We start from the raw sequence: 17604 nt of genomic DNA, 5'->3' as shown, positions 1-17604 counted from the left end.
CCTAGACAATTGCGATTCTATTTGGACAGGACAAAATCACTATGAAAATCTGACCAATTATTTGTATCTTTCTCAGGACCAAAATTTGGAAAATCCGTTTCCAACGTGACCCTTTCTAGATGGTTATGAGATTGCATTTGCTTTATCTAGCAACAAAACAAAGTTTTTCTACTAACTAAGGTCAAACCGCATTCAACCAGGTCAGTTGCGAATTTGCGACATCTGTCACTTTTCATGTAAGAGCTTCCATGCATGACATTTGTGCAGCAGCAACATGGACTACTCCTCATACCTTTATCACTCATTACAAATTGGATCTGGTCTCCAGGGGGAGAGCCTCCTTTGGTTCAGTGGTGCTCAGGAATATCCTTCCATAGGGCCTCCCAAGAAATAAAGTAGCTGGAGACTCTGTCCCATCAGTAAGGAATGAATGAAGATTTACAACATCAGATAAAGAAGTTATGTTCTTACCATAATGTTGTATCTGTGTTGTTGATCTTCATTCATTCCTTACATCCCACCCGCCATCTTGCTCCAAAAGACTCCTGGAGGTTCGGATTTGGTCCTACCTTATCATAGGGAAGTTGCTCATATAAAGCCTCCACTTTCTCTCTCCTTTTCTTATGGGCAAACTTGATATGCGGTGATAGAGAGAGGGGCAGTATGGGTAAGCTTAGCTCACAAGTTTTTTTTTTTGGCTGATGAGAACTTGTTATAAAGGCCGACTCTGTTCTGAGGACGGAACGGATACCCATCAGTAAAGAATGAATGAAGATCAACACAGGTGGAACGTTATGGTAAGAACATAACTTCATTTTTTTTCTGACGTTTCCTTGATCCTCTCAGCCAGCTTTAATTACCAGCATTTCTGGAGTGGAGATCAGTATGTTAATGCTGATTTTACAACAAAGGTTCATTACTAGTCAAAAACTATCACCCCAATTGGACAGCCCAACCAGCATGCAAATCGAGCATATACCAGTATAAAAAGTCTGTCTGCTGAAGTACCATAGAGTTGCCAGATTTTCTGTTTGTATATGCGGAAGGACAGAGCAAAATATAAGAAACTTTGGGTACATTCTTCAAAACTAAACGGAAACCTACCCAATTTTCCTCCTTTTTACTTTGTTCCTCATAAAAGCTGTTTTTAAAACTGTTGAAAATAGATCCACATATTCTGTTATCTCCCTCACGTCTCCTGCACTGATGTACTGTGTATGCTTGTGAATGCAAGTTTCATGTACATGCGCTGAACATCAATCTAGGGAAGAGAACATGGAAGAAGACTGAAGTGCCCTTATACTAATCCTTTAAGAAAGGTAAACAATTGCTTTCTTAAAGAACGTAATTGTGTAATAGCAGGAATACACAACTGTGTGTCATTATGTTAGGATTTACCCATAATTGGCTTTGTTTAATCACTCTTGTCTTTGCCATTGAGATCAAACCACACCAGCAGTGGGGAAATCCTGATATACCCATGCACAGTTATGGATTATTGCTTAGTAAGTTCCAGTCATTCGAGCTATAATAAAAGAAGAACTCTCTTGTTCAGTTACTCTGATCTTTTTTGTATCCATGACAGCAGAAAAAGGATTGCCTCTAACTGACTATCAAGCTTGGTTACCCCATTGTATTACCTTCATTATTATGTGTTTGGTAAAACCATGTGTTGACATACCCCACCTGAGCAGCATTTACTTTTGTGATGTACTTTAGGAATGTTTTTTGTTGAAGATATTTCAGTTCCTGCCATTTTGACTACTTTCAAATGTATTTACTAAGATTAGAATATGGAAGTTCAGTGTAGGGGTAGGACGGGTTTTGGCATGGTTATGTTGCAAAGGAAGATTTAACTGTCTATAATGCAGGATGTTATGTCCTGTCTTTCCTTCATTCTTACTGGTTGGGTTCGGAGCCGATCCTTTGCTCCAACTCTGCCATATACTGTAGTTCAGAGTCTTTCACTTGACTTGTGGCTGAACAGCTATCCCATCATGCAGTGTGTTATTCCCTAGATCTCGTTTGCTGCTCAACAAGATCGGATGCTCTTCTCCTTAGCCGTGGCTAAGTTTTTGAAAAATTTGTATATTTTATATTTTGCTTAACTGTTGTTCTATATTTAGTTATAGATGATTTATATAGATAGTTTTCTCTCTGCTGTTTGTCTGCTGTTTAGTTTTTACACTACCGTGAGCTTTGCTTAGTTGGCCATCGTTTTTAGTTGCAGGGCCTATTTTCTTCTTTACAATCCCATACGGAAATCTTTAGTGAAGTCAGTTTTTTTTTCTAGTGGGTATATTCTAGTGATTCTTGGCTCATTTGAGTTAGAGAGCCAAGTGCCTGTTTAAATTACAGGGCTTAACTAATTTTTGTTCCCTAGCTGTTTTTTCTCGTTTAATATCAGTGCTAGGTCCATTTGAGTTAGAGAGCCTAGCACCAGTTTAACTTAGAGGGCAGAGCTTTATTTTATTTTATATATATATATATTCTTAAAATAGATGTGCTGTGTGTTTATATTCTTATAGAGTGCTATTAGGCTTCATATGTTACGTGTGTTTTTCTTGTAGTTAGTGCTTTAAATTTATAGTGTTTATAGTCAGTGTTTCTTTCTCATAATGTCCAAGGAAGGTACAGAGAAGGAACCAAAGCCACCTGGCTTCAAAAAGTGTCAGAAGTGTTCACAAAAAAATGTCTCTAACTGATTGGCACCGGTGTCTGTCTCGACACCATCCCATCCTCAGGACAGCAAAGATTCAGGGCCTCAGGTAGCCCCATTGGGTGAGTCCCACTCTCCAGAGACCTCCCCAGAATACCTTTCTGAGGAGGTTCCTCTGAAGAAAACATGTAAGAGGAAGCATCTGGACTCACCAGACGAGTCGGTCACCTCAGACACTGACCTCGAGGAGTCAGAAGGGTCCCCATGGTCGCCCTCTGAAGATATCTCCTTTGCAGATATCTTAGAAATCCTGAAACAGAGAGGAGGCTGGAAACCCGTTAACCCTTCTGATGGAGTCGGTGTACCTGAAGGCCTTCGGATCTCAACTCCAGCCTCCTGGGTGTCTCTGCCTTTTGATGAACTAATGAAATTGGTTAGTCGAAAGGCGTGGGAGTCACCAGACACTATGGAACCAGTCCCTAGGAGATCAAATAAATTCATAACAGCCCCAACAGCAAAATATTTTCTTACTAAAGGTGTCCCTGTAGATGCTATGGTGGTGGCAGCAGCTACCAAGAAGGAACTCTCTAAACCATCGTAATTTGTCCATCCACCAAACAAGGAGTCTCAAACGATGGACTGGTATGGGTAGTGTATTTTCTTGTCAGTGACTTTTACCCTTCGATCCCTGAACTACCTTACGCACTTCACTAGGTTACAGAGAGATCTCCTGAAGGAGTTAGGAGATGCTCTCCAAGGTTCACTAGCTACAGGGGTTTCAGACAATGACCTCTCAGCTGTCCAGCTTAAATTCCATAGTTAACTCCTCCATGAGGTTACTTTCCTATGCAGCAGATGGAGTGAGCAGGGCAGCGAGTTCAGGAGTTTCCCTAAGGAGACACTCCTGGATGCATTTGTGTAATTTTGCAGAACCTTTTAAGTTTACCTTTGTCAGTGGCCCTTTCGATGGTTCCTCACTCTTTGGACCAAAAGTCAAAGACACACTCACCAGATGCGAGCAGGAAGGAAAAACTCTCTTTGCTGTTGGAGTGCGTTTTTCCATCCCTTACAGACCCTATCCTAAGGGTCAGAAAGGTGGAAAAATGTGGTTCAAGAAATCCCAGGAAGTTTTTCAGGACGCACGAGGTAAGTCCTTCCCCAGGGGCAGAGGGAGAGGCAATAATGGTAGATGCTGTCCATGAGGAAGAGAGGGTCTGCAAAATCAGGGTGACAGTGATTCCTTTTGTGGCCGACCTTTCCAGTGCTTCTGAAAGGAAGCCTGTCTGTCTTACTCTGGAGGCAGTCGGGGGGGGGGGTGATTATCTTGGTATCCAGACGCCTGGCGAGATGTCACAAAAGACAAGGGGGGTACAAAGTATTAATATCCAGAGGTTATTCCATTTCCCATCCCACAACTCTGAAGGATCCTGGATGTTCCACCTAGTCTAAGGGAACAGGCAACTTTAGAGATTCAAAACTTGCTTGACAAAAGAGTCGGCCAAGAAGTCCATGCAGACCAAATAGGATTCAGAACTTATTCAAGATTCTTTTTAGTGCCAAAAAACAGGGGACTGGAGACCCATATTGGATCTCAGCAATCTAAATGAATCTGTACAGAAGTCCAAGTTCCGAATGGTGACACTGCAGTCAGTTCTTCCCTTTTTAGGGAAAGCCGATTGGATGTGCTCAATAGACCTCCAAGATGCGTACTACCACATAAAAATGGACAGAGCATTGAGGAGTCACTTACACTTCTGGCTGGGAGCCAGTCCTCAGTTTGAGCTCTGCCCTTTGGTCTCACTACAGCCCCCAGAGTGTTCACCAAATACATGGCAGTAGTCACAGCTCACTTGAGATGGTTAGGAATCTAGGTTTTTCTGTATCTAGACTGGCTCCTGACTGCCACCACCAAGCATCTGCTACAACAGTCAAGAGACCAAATCTTACAAATTTGTTCTCAATTAGGGATAACGATAAACTTACAGAAATCTGCCTTACTGCCTTATCATATTACCTTTATAGGAGCAGAATTGGGCACGGTTTCTATGATCGCAAAATTAGCTGCAGAAAGAGTTTTGGTACTCAACAACAAATTTCCAGTCTCCTGCCAAAGACAAAAGTGACAGTGAAAACAGTCCTCAAAGTTTTAGGAACGATGGCATCAACAATTACCCTAGTTCTGTTAGCCAGGATGCACATGAGAATTCTCCAGTGGCTTCTCTTTTCTCAGTGCACCTTACAAGAACTTCCCATCTCCCACCAGATCAGAATTAGTCATGCAAGAAGGAGCTAAGATGGTGGCTCCTTTCCAGTCATGTCACATTAGGTCGACCCTTTACTCCACAACCTCTGGCAACAATGACCATGGATGCCTCCCAGGTAGGGTGGGGGGGAATTATCTGGGGAGGACTGTCCAAGGCACATGGCAGGAATACTAGACCCATTTGTTTATCAATGTTCTAGAGATGAGAGTAGTGCTCATGGCATTGCATACACTTCAGGGCTCTCTTCCATTAGGAACAGTTGCAATTCAGTCAGACAATATGTCGGTGGTTTGGTACATAAACAAGCGAGTAGGAACCAAGTCTTTACCCCCTTTGCCAAGAGGCCCTTCGGGTATGGCAACGGGCAATTTCTTCCCCATGCTTTCTGATAGTAATGCATATCCCTGGGATGTCCAATGTGATAGCGGACAGGCTGAGCAGAGCAATATTGATGCTTCATGAGTGGTCCCTAAAGAAAGAGATAGTGGAAAGGATATTCCAAAAATTGGGCCAGCCTTGCTGTGAAAATAGGGCCAGCCTTGCTGTGACCTATTTGCCACTCCCATGAATGCCAAATGCAGCAGTTATTTTGCCCTAATCCCCCCTCCGGGGGGAGTCTCCCAGCGATGCTCTTGTTCACGATTGGCCCTTGGGACTACTGTATGCATTTCCCCCATTCTTCCTAATAGCACAAATCACTCAGAAAGCCTACTTGCTGGAAAGCAGAATAATTCTCATCGCTCCATACTGACCTCGTCAGATTTGGTTTCCCTTCCTCCGGCCGCATCTTCTGGAGGAACCGTGGACTCTGGACCTAATTCCAGACCTCCTGACTCGTATGTCGGGAACCTTCCACCCCTCTCTCCAAACCCTCAATTTTGACAGCATGGCTGCTCCAGTTCCCAACTTAGTCAGGCTTCATAATTTTATGCCAGTAGTTAAAACACATCTTGGTATCCTCGCACAAGGCTACAACTAGGAGGCTATACTCAAGCAAATGGAAAAGGTTCTCAATCTGGGCACAGAGTAAACACATCAATCCCTTTTTTTGTTCTGATCTCTTCTATTCTTGAGTTCCTATCAGAGCTTTTTCAACAGGGTTCAGTGGCATCTACTTTCAAGGTGCAATTAGCCTGCAATATTTAATTTTCGTATAGGTGACGAACTTCGAACTTGATGTCGCACAGATTATATAAAGCCTTTTTAAAAGTTATCTGCTTATTAAGGCCCCCCATTAAAGAACCACTCTCGCCATGGGACTTGAATTTTGTTCTAACATATGACCTTGCCTCCTTTTGAACCCTCATCATCATGTGACCTCAAATTTCTGTCTTGGAAGACAATTTTCTTAGTTGCCATTGCCTCTGCAAAAAGAGTTTCGGAATTGCAAGCTTTATCAATCAAAACTCCTTATTTAATCTTCCATAAGGGTAGGTTATCTCTCCAGACAAACCCATCATTTTTACCTAAGGTGTGTTCACAAAATAACTTAAAACCAATTTGTCGAGCTGCCAGTATTTTTCCCTAATCATGGCAACAAGGCAGAATACAAACTACAACAGTTAGATGTGCATAGACAACTTCACTTCTGTCTACATAGAACCAAAGATTTCAGAAAGTCTGCGCAATTGTTTGTTTCCTTTTCAGAAGTAAAAAAAGGCATGCCAGTCTCTAAAGTCTCGCTCTCAAATTGTATTACCTTTATTTACAATTCAAATAACAGACAACTGCCTTTCGGAGTCAAGGGCCACTCTACTAGGCCCATGGCAAGGTCATCTGCTTATCTAGCTAAACTATCAATGGGCAGTATTTGTGCTGCTGCTACGTGGCCAAGACCTCACACATTTATCACTCATTACAAAGTGGATTTGGCCTCCAGGGACAGGGCCTCCTTTGGTTCCACTGTGCTGAAAAGTGTACTCTCATGAACCACCCTAGGAATATGGTGCTAGGGACGCTGTCCTAACCAGGAAGAATGAAGGCGTGAGATAGGACAACATAACATAAAGAAGCTATGTACTCCCCATAATGGTCCATGTTTATCTCGCCGTTCATTCTTACGATCCCTCCCACCTACCCCTGCCTAAGACTTCTAGAGAACCTGGAGGATTTCTTTCCTCGGTCAAGGAGCTCCTCTGGCTTTCTTCCCTTTTAAGTATCCTTTATTCTAGGATTAGTGTACATGCATGGCTATGGTTAGCAATCAAGATCTGGGGAATCGCACACTGCATGATAGGATAGCTGTTCAGCCATGAGCCAAGTGAAAGACTCCAAGCTATAGTATGCAGCCGAGTCAGAGCAGAGGATCGACTCCGAACCCAGCCAGTAAGAATGAATGGCAAGATGGACAGCAAACATGGAACGTTATGGTTAGTACATAACTTCTTTTTTTGTTTACTGCTTGGGAATCGGGCCACTCATGTTTGCAGTTCACTACAGTCTTTTTAAGAGGTATGTCAGTGTAGCAGCAAATGTACTGTCCCTTCTTCCAGTTTTGGCAGTTATAACAATTTTGGATATCTTTTCATGTGCTTAGCTTTGTAAAGATATCATTATCAGTCCATATAGCTGCAAAATTTGCTCACAGTTTATATAATTTAACTCGAGCACTTCAGTGTTCAGGGGTTTCTTGTTTCAGTGAAACTATATAGCTGCATGTCATTATTTTTATGTAGGAACCACACACCATCTCATGTCAATTGCTACATTAACATGAGACCATTGTTGGTCTAATCACTATGGGAGAAAATTACCAGACCCGTTTAGCTTCACTGGGTACTATACCGTACTTACCAGTGCAGCAGCCTCTCCTTAAAAGTGTCTTTGCAGGTAAACTACCTAATGTAGTGAGTATACTTCTGTTATGTCTTCAAAACAGAATTGCATTAGAAGTTCTGACGTTGTTTTTGTGAACTTTTATTCTCATGTTTTATACTTATAATGCTCATTAATAAAGTGTATTGGAGAAAAAAAAGAATTGCATAAAGTTACTGATGGCAAACTTTTTATTTTTTGTCCTTTGTGGCAAAATCCCTCAGTTGCCCACTATGTAATGTAATGAAATCAAATGTTAATCCAGTGCATTTTGTTTAAAACAAAAAAAAAAAGGCCATGTTGTAGTGCTGGACTGGGAATGAGGAATTTATATTGTTTTAACTTAATTTCTTTTATTTGGTCAGTTGAGTTTGGTAAAGCCATCTGTATAAATACTATTGAATGAAATTATCCTGTTTGTGTCAATAATAATTTGGGTCTGATATAGGCCACCTCTTCTACCTGGCACTCATTACTGTTTTGTTTCATTTTCTTACATGTGTTATGACTGTCAGAGTTCTGGAAAGTTATCTGAACCTTCTATGCCTGTTGAAGATTCTCAGGACTTGTACAGTGCTTCTCCAGAGCATAAGAACTCTGTTTTGGTGCCTGGGGAATCGCAGTTTAGATTCTCATTGGAAGAGGACACTCACAGCCAGTTACTTGATGCAGATGGGTAAGATTTTGATTCAATAAATTCATTTTTTTGTACTGGTTAATATATTTGATGTATATTTTGTAGCAAATTATAAAAAAGTGTTAGTCCTGCTTGGAAATATTTGATTATAGCATTCTTTAGCTGGGTTCTTTATTATAAAATTTAGTGCAGCATGAATGTGTTCAGATTGTTCTTGCTTTCTTTTGCAAATTACATAAAAGTTTGTATTGTTTTCCTTCATCTTAGTCATGCTTGGATTTAGATATTTTTTTGCTATCCTGTGGATCCCAGAACTTGCATTTCTTGAACAGCTGTACCCTAAACACAGCATTCCCTTTTCCCCATATCCCATCATTTACTGTATTCGTTGCAGTATATCCATATACTGTTAAATGTTTAAAAAAAAAAAAAAAAAAAAAAAACTTGGCCATTTCTTTCCTTATTCGTCATTATTTGATTTTCAGTTTCGCTGGTGCACACGTTGGGTTTGAATAAAATCTCACAACAGATTCTTTAGGAATTGTCTTAAGCAATCTTTACTTCATCTTATCCATCATAGTTGGGCTTTGGTGTAACCCATTTGTTTCTGTTGCAGTTTTGTTTCCACAGCTGACCATCAGTGGACTCTGGTGCCTCTCTTCAATCACAGAGTTATTCCTCAGCCTAACTTGGATAAGGGTTGGGGCAGGCAAAGAGATGAAGGTGTCTTTGATCCTCTTGGTCTCCGTCATACTGCTGCTGGGAGTGTTTTTACCCCCCCCCCCCGTGACACATGCCTGTTAGTGTCCAGAGATGGATATGCAGTGATGACATACAGAATATTGTCCCACTGCTGCTGCAACTCTGTCACTGACTCTGAGTCAATTTCCCTTTAAAGATAATTCCCACTGCACATCCACTGCCTCCACAAGAGATCACACTCCATGTCCAAGTGTACCCCCCTCCCCACTGGCACACCCATCCCTTCTAGTGCTGTAGGCACTCAAGCTGCTAACTGGACTCTAGTCACCTTGGCTGTAGTAAAGGCTGTCTCCCTCTTTGCCACAGTGCTAGCCTTGTCCCCTGTTTTTGATTACACTGACAGCATTGTCAGTCTTGAGCTTGAATAGGTTGGTTTGTGTGAGGTTTCCTTCATGTATGGATAAACTGATACACGTTATTCAAAGCATATCCTTCTTGGAAAACTTCTTTGGGAAAATTTGGACCACTTGGTGAAGGACCGCCAAAAAAATCAAATTGGCATTGACCATGGTTGATTGCTTATCTGGTGCTCCCTGTAGATCCCTCTTCTTAAAAACATAACAGCCCATTTTTTCACTCAAAACATGAGAAAAACATTTTATTTTCCTGATTCCTTTAATCAGGTAGCCAGAGGGTGATCCTACTGTCCTATCATTTGCTGCCTTGGTTATCATTGAAGGGAATGTCTCGACAGGTGTGCCTTGGTTTGGAAAGCCATCATCAAGGAGTCTGTGGATCTAGTGTGGAGCGTCATTATCCGGGTGTATGATTGGGATATCTTTTCCTGCTGTGTATAGCTTGGCAGTTTTTTCTTTCAGTTCTTGTACTTTGGGTGAGGGCAACATTATCATCCTGCCAGCACATGATGTGATGTGCTGCAGCTTTCATAAATGTATCTAGTCCCTTCACATACAATTTGGATCTCAATACTGTTTGTTGTGAAATGCTTGTTTTGGTGCTTTTAAAATACATGCCATCCAAATGCTTGTGGCCACTGTATCACTAGCCATAGCCCACTCTGTAATGAAGAAAGAAAGTAAAGCGGGTTTGTAGTTTTCAGGGTTTGAATCTAACCATAGGAGGATGCTCACTTTTTCAGGTTACCACTTAAAAACAAAGAACAATGCACTTGTAACCTGCATAAAACTACAATTTTTTTTCTTTCTTATAAACCATGCATGTCAACATCTTGGCTTCTTACTTTCTAGATGTGTAAAAACTAAACAATTGCTTAACTATTGAATCCAATAAACATTTTTTTTTTAATTTGTACTTGTTTCCTGGGGTAGAACACTGATCTCCATGGACCTTTTTCAACATTCACGAACTGGAAACTCCAATTCTAATTACTTCATAAATTATTAGTCTAATTTATTGAACACACATCATGGGTATACTGAAGTGAGAAAAATAGAGACATTGGTATTTAATCTTCATATGTAAGAAATAGTTTGTGGTTTTAAGCAGAGTACCAATGTGTTGCTTTGTTTTGAGAGAAGGTCCAAGCCTGTTTTACTTCTCTTAAAATGCCAGTGGATGAGAGTGCCCTGTTCAGAGAACGACAGAAGTTTTTACCTGATCCTCAGACTGGTGTTTTATAGCATGAAAGCATAGAGGATGAACATTGGTCAGGTAAGTCCATCCTCTAGGCAACCTCACTGGTGATGAATATTGCCATTGACCACTGTCCCTCTGCTAGTGAGGGGTTAGGTTAGAGCCCTTCTGCTTTGTTGAACTGAGGGTCTTGAATAATCAACGACCAACAGTGCCTTTGGACTGGGAACATACTGCTGACTGGATGAGTACAGCAGGACTGCTGTGACATCAGTTTGTATAGTAAATGAGCAGACAAGATTGGCATGCATTCATACTTTCTGTGAAGAAAGGCAGGATATGCTTAACAGTGGGTTATAGACAGTGGCATCACTTCTACAGCATTTCAGACTCTTCTGTTGGACTACATGAGTTGCACCTGTAGCTCTCTGTTTTTGAATTGAGGATTCTGGAATCCTGTTTTGTCAAGCTTTGCCAAAAATTAGGTACTTAAAAGTATGACATACTTGTTGCTGAGAAGAATGCATGCACGGGGTCATCTGCCAGTTTTATTAGCTCTTTCTTGCCATTGGAGCCTGAAGAATGCACTGTTGTAGACTACATGAGTCGGTCCAAACCAGAGTTCTTTGAAAGCTAAGTGGCCCACTGGAGACCCTCTCCTTATTTTATCTGATTTGTTTTTGTGTCAGAGTACTAGGATTAACACTTGTCTTGAATGTGGAAAACAGATTCCACATCAAGACTTTCATTCCCTTTATCTGTTTTGCCTGGGCCCAGGAGCATTATGTACTAAATTGTCCACCCTGTGCTCATGTTAATAAGTGTTACCATCCAATTTTAGGCAAAATCTTTAGCTCAGTGCTTAGAAGAAAGAAAATGGCATGAGGAATTTTCACACACTGTGGCGTTCACCAGTTTCTCTGACTGATAACTGCTGCAAGCATAGGGAGAAGCATCCGAAACATGCTAGGGTGGCAGATGACTTATCTTTGCCATTGGCCAGTACACTCAGACCTGTGATTGCTTAAGAACAGGAGATTCTTTCTCAGCCCCTTCTGATGACTGAAGGGTTGTCATAGGCTTCTGTAGAGTATGCTTTGGAGTCCGATATGCTACCAGCTCCCTCCATGTTTGTACGAGTTGAAATTCATAGGTTGTCAATTTGGTCCAAGGTCTCTTCCCTCAACTTTGCTTTTGACTCCCTGGCTAGGTCTTCAGTGGTCAATCAAGCACAGAGCTCGTCCATCTGTCCATGGCCTGGGCCTGGTCCTATTGCTTCAGTTTGCCATGCCCAAGCCTATGCTCAAGATTAAAGAACTGGTTTCTGGCTTGCCTCAGTCTAGGCCTTCTGGCTTCCAATCCCAACAGACTTACCAGTAGGACCTACTTAGGCTGAGGATCACATTCACATTGTGACTTCAAGACAGCCCAGGCCTACTAGACATGTAACAGAATCTTTTTCTTGAAATGAAAGTGGGAATGGTAAAGTTCCAGAAAACTGTGCTGGACGTAAGGAGGGAAAAACTGGAGAGAATGGAGGATTGAACTCACTCCAAAGAATTGCTGGACGTCTGCCACTCTTGTTCCCAAGTTGCTCAGTATTTCTTGCTCTGTGGCTTTGATGCTTTGGAACCATTAAGCAGGGTGGCCATCTCTGGGCTTGTTCAAAGGTATGCTTGCTTAAGGAAACCACACCCTTCTGGAGCATGTTAAATCTGATATTCTAGATACCCTTAGACAAAGACTACTTATTTGGACCTAAGGGTGAAGCTGTTGTCCAAAAACTGAAGACTAAATATATGCAGGTGTTCATGGACTTAATGCAAGTTCAGCCATCTGAGTTTTAGCAGAAATTATTCAACTAAATCCTGGTCCTTTCCTTCCTCTCATTGAAACATCTCAGCTGTCCAGATTTTTGCCTTATATTTTTGGTCTGCTCCTCATAAAATTTGTATTTTTTTGGCAAATCACTGAAGATTGAAGTCACTGAATAATGACGTACATTTGAGTTTCAGACTTGATATCCTTCAGACAATGCATGCTAACACAAATATTATCATTCTAGCAACTTTCTAAGTTTATAAGAGCAGTATTTAAAATATGTCCCTGTTTTGGGCCTTTTGTCCACCCATTATTTCAGACTTGTTCAGGTTTCTTGAACTAAGAGGTTGAGAGGTCTGATATCATCCTAGATAGAGGGAGGAGGATCAGAATGGAAAGACCTCAAATACATCAAAAAGATGGCAGTCAACCAGACTTCTGGGCTTGGTGGGCCCTGACCTCAGGGACCCAGCAGGTTGCAACCAGTCAGGCACCTTCTTGCTCTCTTTCTTTATTCCCACCCAAGCCTTTCCCTTCTAGAGGGAAGTCTTTCTCATTATTCTGGGAATGGACGAACATTACTCAGGACAAGTGAGTACTGGATATTATAAAAACAGGTTACAAACTAATGTTTGCTTCTTTGCCGAAGCCTGTAGGCAATCCTTCTGTTTTAAGAAACCAAATTCAGGGGACTACAGTTCAGGTGGGTCTGCTGTTACAGTGGGCCTCCATAGGAATTCTCTCCACTAGAAAGGGGGAAAGGATGCTACTCCAGACTATTTCTCATTCCAAGAAAAGAAGGAACATTGAAACCCATTTTAGACCTTTCAAAATTAACTCATTACATCTGAGTGATGCTTCCAGGTGCATCTGCAGTTAACTCTTACTGACACTTCTAGGTGTCATGTCAAATATTGTTTGTTCCTATTTGCATCAATAATTCCAAAAGCATACTATGTACAAGGCTTTAAAATACTTCATCTTAAAGCTTACACAATAGCAAACTGAACTGCATTAATATTTGACCTCTGTCTATTTCGGGTAAAGAGATACATTAGGTGTTGTTTTTATCATTTTAGTTTATATCAATATAGTTTTCATATTTTTCTAAACATCTCAACAACCAAGTAATACAGCCAGAACTCCATAGCCTCATATGAAAGATCTCAGCTAGATAAATAACATGCTGCTTGATAATACATGTGTAACTTGAGTGGTTGCTGAGGTATTGTAAGTTGTGTACTGAATATTACAAATGTGATAGTTACTGTGTTTACTGTGACTTATAAAATTCAGTTCAAGACCTGGAACCTAAAGAATACTAGCACTATAGAATACTTTGTTTTGAAGGGTTTGTGATTTATACTTTGTTCATAACCCCTATGGTTCCAGATATATGAACATTTGTTTGAAATGTGAGGACATAATTGGATTCTGTCAAAAGACTTACACTCCACTCATTGGAAGTTATGGTGCAAATTTCCTGAGCTCCACTGGTGTCAATGAGTTAAAACTTCACTGTTTACCAGACTGTAACCAATTTCTTTTTATCATATTGTCTCCATGGAGACATGAAAACCAGGCAGCCAATATCTCATTATCAGGTTGTCTCCGTGGAGACATGAGGGCCAGATACCGAATTGCTGATACACAAGCATACATTCATTTGCTGGGGAAAAAAAGCCTCATAATATATTCAATATTCTTTTTCATTTACTTGCTTTCTCTTAAAACTTGTTACTAAATCAATCTAAAGTCCTTTATGCAGTCATTCGACCATGCAAGACTGAGAAAAAGAACATTATTTTCTTTTGTCATGCTGCTTTAATCAGATGTTTTAAATACATTGCAGTGCCCATGTTTCTTAAAACTGAACAAGAAGAAAGAGAGAAGGGAGAAATAAAGGAAAAAAAGGAACAGCAGCAATGCCCATTACACTTAAGAAAAAAAAAAAACTTTATAGCATGCAAAGAAAACCATACACCACAAACATAGCAATATCAAGCAAAAAAAATGTTTTCTTAGTTGTTAACTTTCTCCCTTCTCTTCCGTTCCCCAAGGCATTTTCTGAACATTATAGAGTCCTTCAGAAGTCCAACAAATTCTGAAAGTCCAATATTTCCAGATTTTTTTGGTTCTGTCATTTCACAAATATAATTGTTGTGTTGTAATCCCACATTGTTACTGGTTTTATTACTGTTCATCTCCATCTCCCAAATCCTTTTTCTGCTTTATTTCCAACGAACTCCCGATTGTTCTAGTCAACTTTCATGGTCCTTTCTTTCTCTCCAACATTTTCCATTGAAACAGTGGAAAGTACAGTCTTGTCTGTAGGTTTTATTTCCAGAAGAACAAAAAAAAGTAGAATGTCCTTCTGTTTCACAGCTCACCTTTTGTTGAACAAACTTTTGTATTTCCTCCTTAGCATATTGTACTTCACAAAATGATTTTGTCCCTCCAGGGAAAAATACGTTGAAGACAGCTGGGTACAGCAGCTTGAGTCTCACACCTGTGTTTCGACATTCCCTGAATTGTGGAATTAACTTAATTCTGTTCTGCCTAGTGTGTACAGTGAGTAATCATTCTCCATAAACCCTCTGCTGTCTACCACTTTTAGTATTTTGTCCTTCTGCCACAGTTTTGTCAGAATTAACTCCTTCTGGTAAGATTGTATATTTACTATTAAGGTTCTAGGTTGCTTTTTCATAGCCATGTTTGGAGCATACACACAATGTGCCCTTTCAACTAACAACAACTGATGTGGAATAGCAGTCCAGTTACTTATTTGTGCTTTCATAAAATGAATGCAGTCTATTCAGCTTCTCTCGTATAGCTAAAAATCTCAGTTTTTCCTATTTTTTGAAACATCTGTTCATGAGCAGTCTCATATTCAGCCAGCCTTTTCTTCATTTCAGCCTCTGATTTTTGCAGCTTTATCACCTCATCTGAATATCTGTTTAAAGCTTCTTCCATTTTTTTTTCCAGCATTTTGTTATTCTTCATCAGTGTTTTGTTTAGTTTAACCAGGTCTGTGTGCAGTTATCTTGTATCTTCCTGTAGGTTACTGGAAGTCATGTCTGGAGGTTGCACTGCTTTTTGCTGAACAGCTGCAGACCTTTCTCCAGTCAGTGTTTCTTCCTCACTTTTTGTAGTTTATTTTTTCCAGGTGCTCTGTATTTCTTTTTTTCTTGGCATCTAGGCATTACATTTACTAGCCAGTTACTGAATTTTACCTATAAACACAGAAGTCTACTGGCATTCCCTGTTTGTTTTCACACTGGTAGGGCTACAGTTAAGCTGTTACTTGATGTGAAGCCATCTTGGATGTTCGGAAGGCAAATTTTTGTGATTTTTTGTGGGCTTACTACTACCTTCTACAACAGGGGGGCTGTCCTCCCTCTAGGCCTGGCCCCATTGTAGGAATGTTTCCTTGTCTTGAGGATTCTACACTGTCATTTTTCCAGTCCTGGCACCAGTGTGCTTACCAGGATTAGGCTGTTTTGTTATCCTGTCTTCTGCACCCAGCTATCTTTTTTACTTTTTAACCTACTTCTGTCCAAGATGTATGCTATATGAAAGACCGTCTTTATATCAATGTCGTCTTGGTGACATTTTGTGAAAAGCAGGGTCTACTTCATGAAGGTATTTGCGAAGACGTGAGGATAAATTCAATTGCAGCAATACTACTACTCATTTTCTTGCTGACTTATCTCTGCATTCGGATCCCAACTTGAAGTGTGTGCGTGCGTACATGTACATGCAGTCTGCAAGGAGTGAACAGGAGTGATAAGAGCTTGTACATCAGTATCTGTTGAGTTACTAGTTGTGGGGGGCTGTACAGAGTCTTTGCCAATAAACCACTTCCTAAGAGCTTTGATTTGAAGTGGCTTGTGGTGGTCTGTCATGTAGTCTTGATCAGCTGCACTTTAATGGTACTGTGTCCAGCTTTGGTATGCCATGAGCATAGACTTGATTGGAAGTTTACCATGGGGTCTGGGTGATGTTCCCAGCACGTGGAGATTACTTCACTGCCTTTGAAAGTATTAGTCAGGTGTAAGATAGCAACAGTCACTGTCCTAGAACCATAGGCTGTGATGTTTGCAGGCTGCCCATGTCCTTCGCATTAGTGGCAGAGTGATATAAGAGTGAGGGTATGCGGTGGTGGTTGGTTTACGGCCAGTGCTCTGTGCATTAGATATTTATTCATCTGGGTTAAGATAACCATTTTTCTGTAGCTCACCATCTACATATTCCTGTTTCATGGCACAGTGTGTAACTGTGTGCATTTGATAACGTTTTTGACATGCACACTATCCCCTTGCGGGGTAATATGATTAATTGGCAGTGGCAGCAGAGCCCAAAGCATCACCGTCCATAGCATGAGTGGTCATAAAGGACTACTGGCTTTGAGAAGATTCATTACAGATTGTATGGGCTGCTTCTGTGGTACACCTCTTGTTACACTATCAGTGGTATAACTGTGTCCATGGTGTTTATCTGGATGGGCCATCATGTGCTGCATTAGTGCTCTCTAGCAGCTGTGGAGATAACATTCCACTTATACTGCATGCTGTACAATATATCATCCATCATCAGTCACTATCCATCAGTCATCACCATCCCGTTAAGTATGATGACATTGGCATCATTAGCTACGTTAGATCTGCAGCTGATTCTTTCACTGCTTTTTACTTTGCAGCATGTTAGCCATATAATTACATCAGTTAAAGCTGAAAAACTCATAATACTCTACATCCTCATCACTCAGTTCTTATATTGCTACAGCCCCTTGTCTTCATGTATATGACCTTAACATATGGGTACAACACGGTTGTTAATTATGTCCTAGTGCTTTTCAGTAGTTAACAGAATAGTAACCCAAGCAGTAGAAATGTATCTTCAAGACTGAGTTATGCATTTCAGGGCTTACCAGCTTCTGTACTACTTTTGGCTGGGAACTTCTTGAGGAAATAGTATAACAAATGTGTTCATGGGTAACCCATTCTACTGTTACTATTGTGGCTAAGTTTGTCTGTGTGCATTTTAAGTTACATTAAAAACAGCTTGCGTTTCACTTTCGAGCTGTGCTGACC

The 17604-nt window shown here is 40.7% G+C and overlaps 1 protein-coding gene across 1 annotated transcript in view; it reads left to right on the top strand.

Annotated features, from left to right (window-relative positions):
- The window catches only part of CLSPN (claspin), a 699079-nt gene that overhangs the window by 280400 nt on the left and 401075 nt on the right, over positions 1–17604 (top strand). The window contains exon 12 of the mRNA XM_044059962.1: positions 8253–8413. Coding sequence (XP_043915897.1) covers positions 8253–8413 — 161 coding nt within the window. The remainder of the gene's footprint in view (positions 1–8252; positions 8414–17604) is intronic.

The sequence above is a fragment of the Protopterus annectens genome, chromosome 1.part2 (assembly GCF_019279795.1).
Source record: "Protopterus annectens isolate FY-2018-M chromosome 1.part2, PAN1.0, whole genome shotgun sequence".
Taxonomy (NCBI): Eukaryota; Metazoa; Chordata; order Ceratodontiformes; family Protopteridae; genus Protopterus; species Protopterus annectens.
This window is presented reverse-complemented; position numbering and strand designations above follow the sequence as displayed.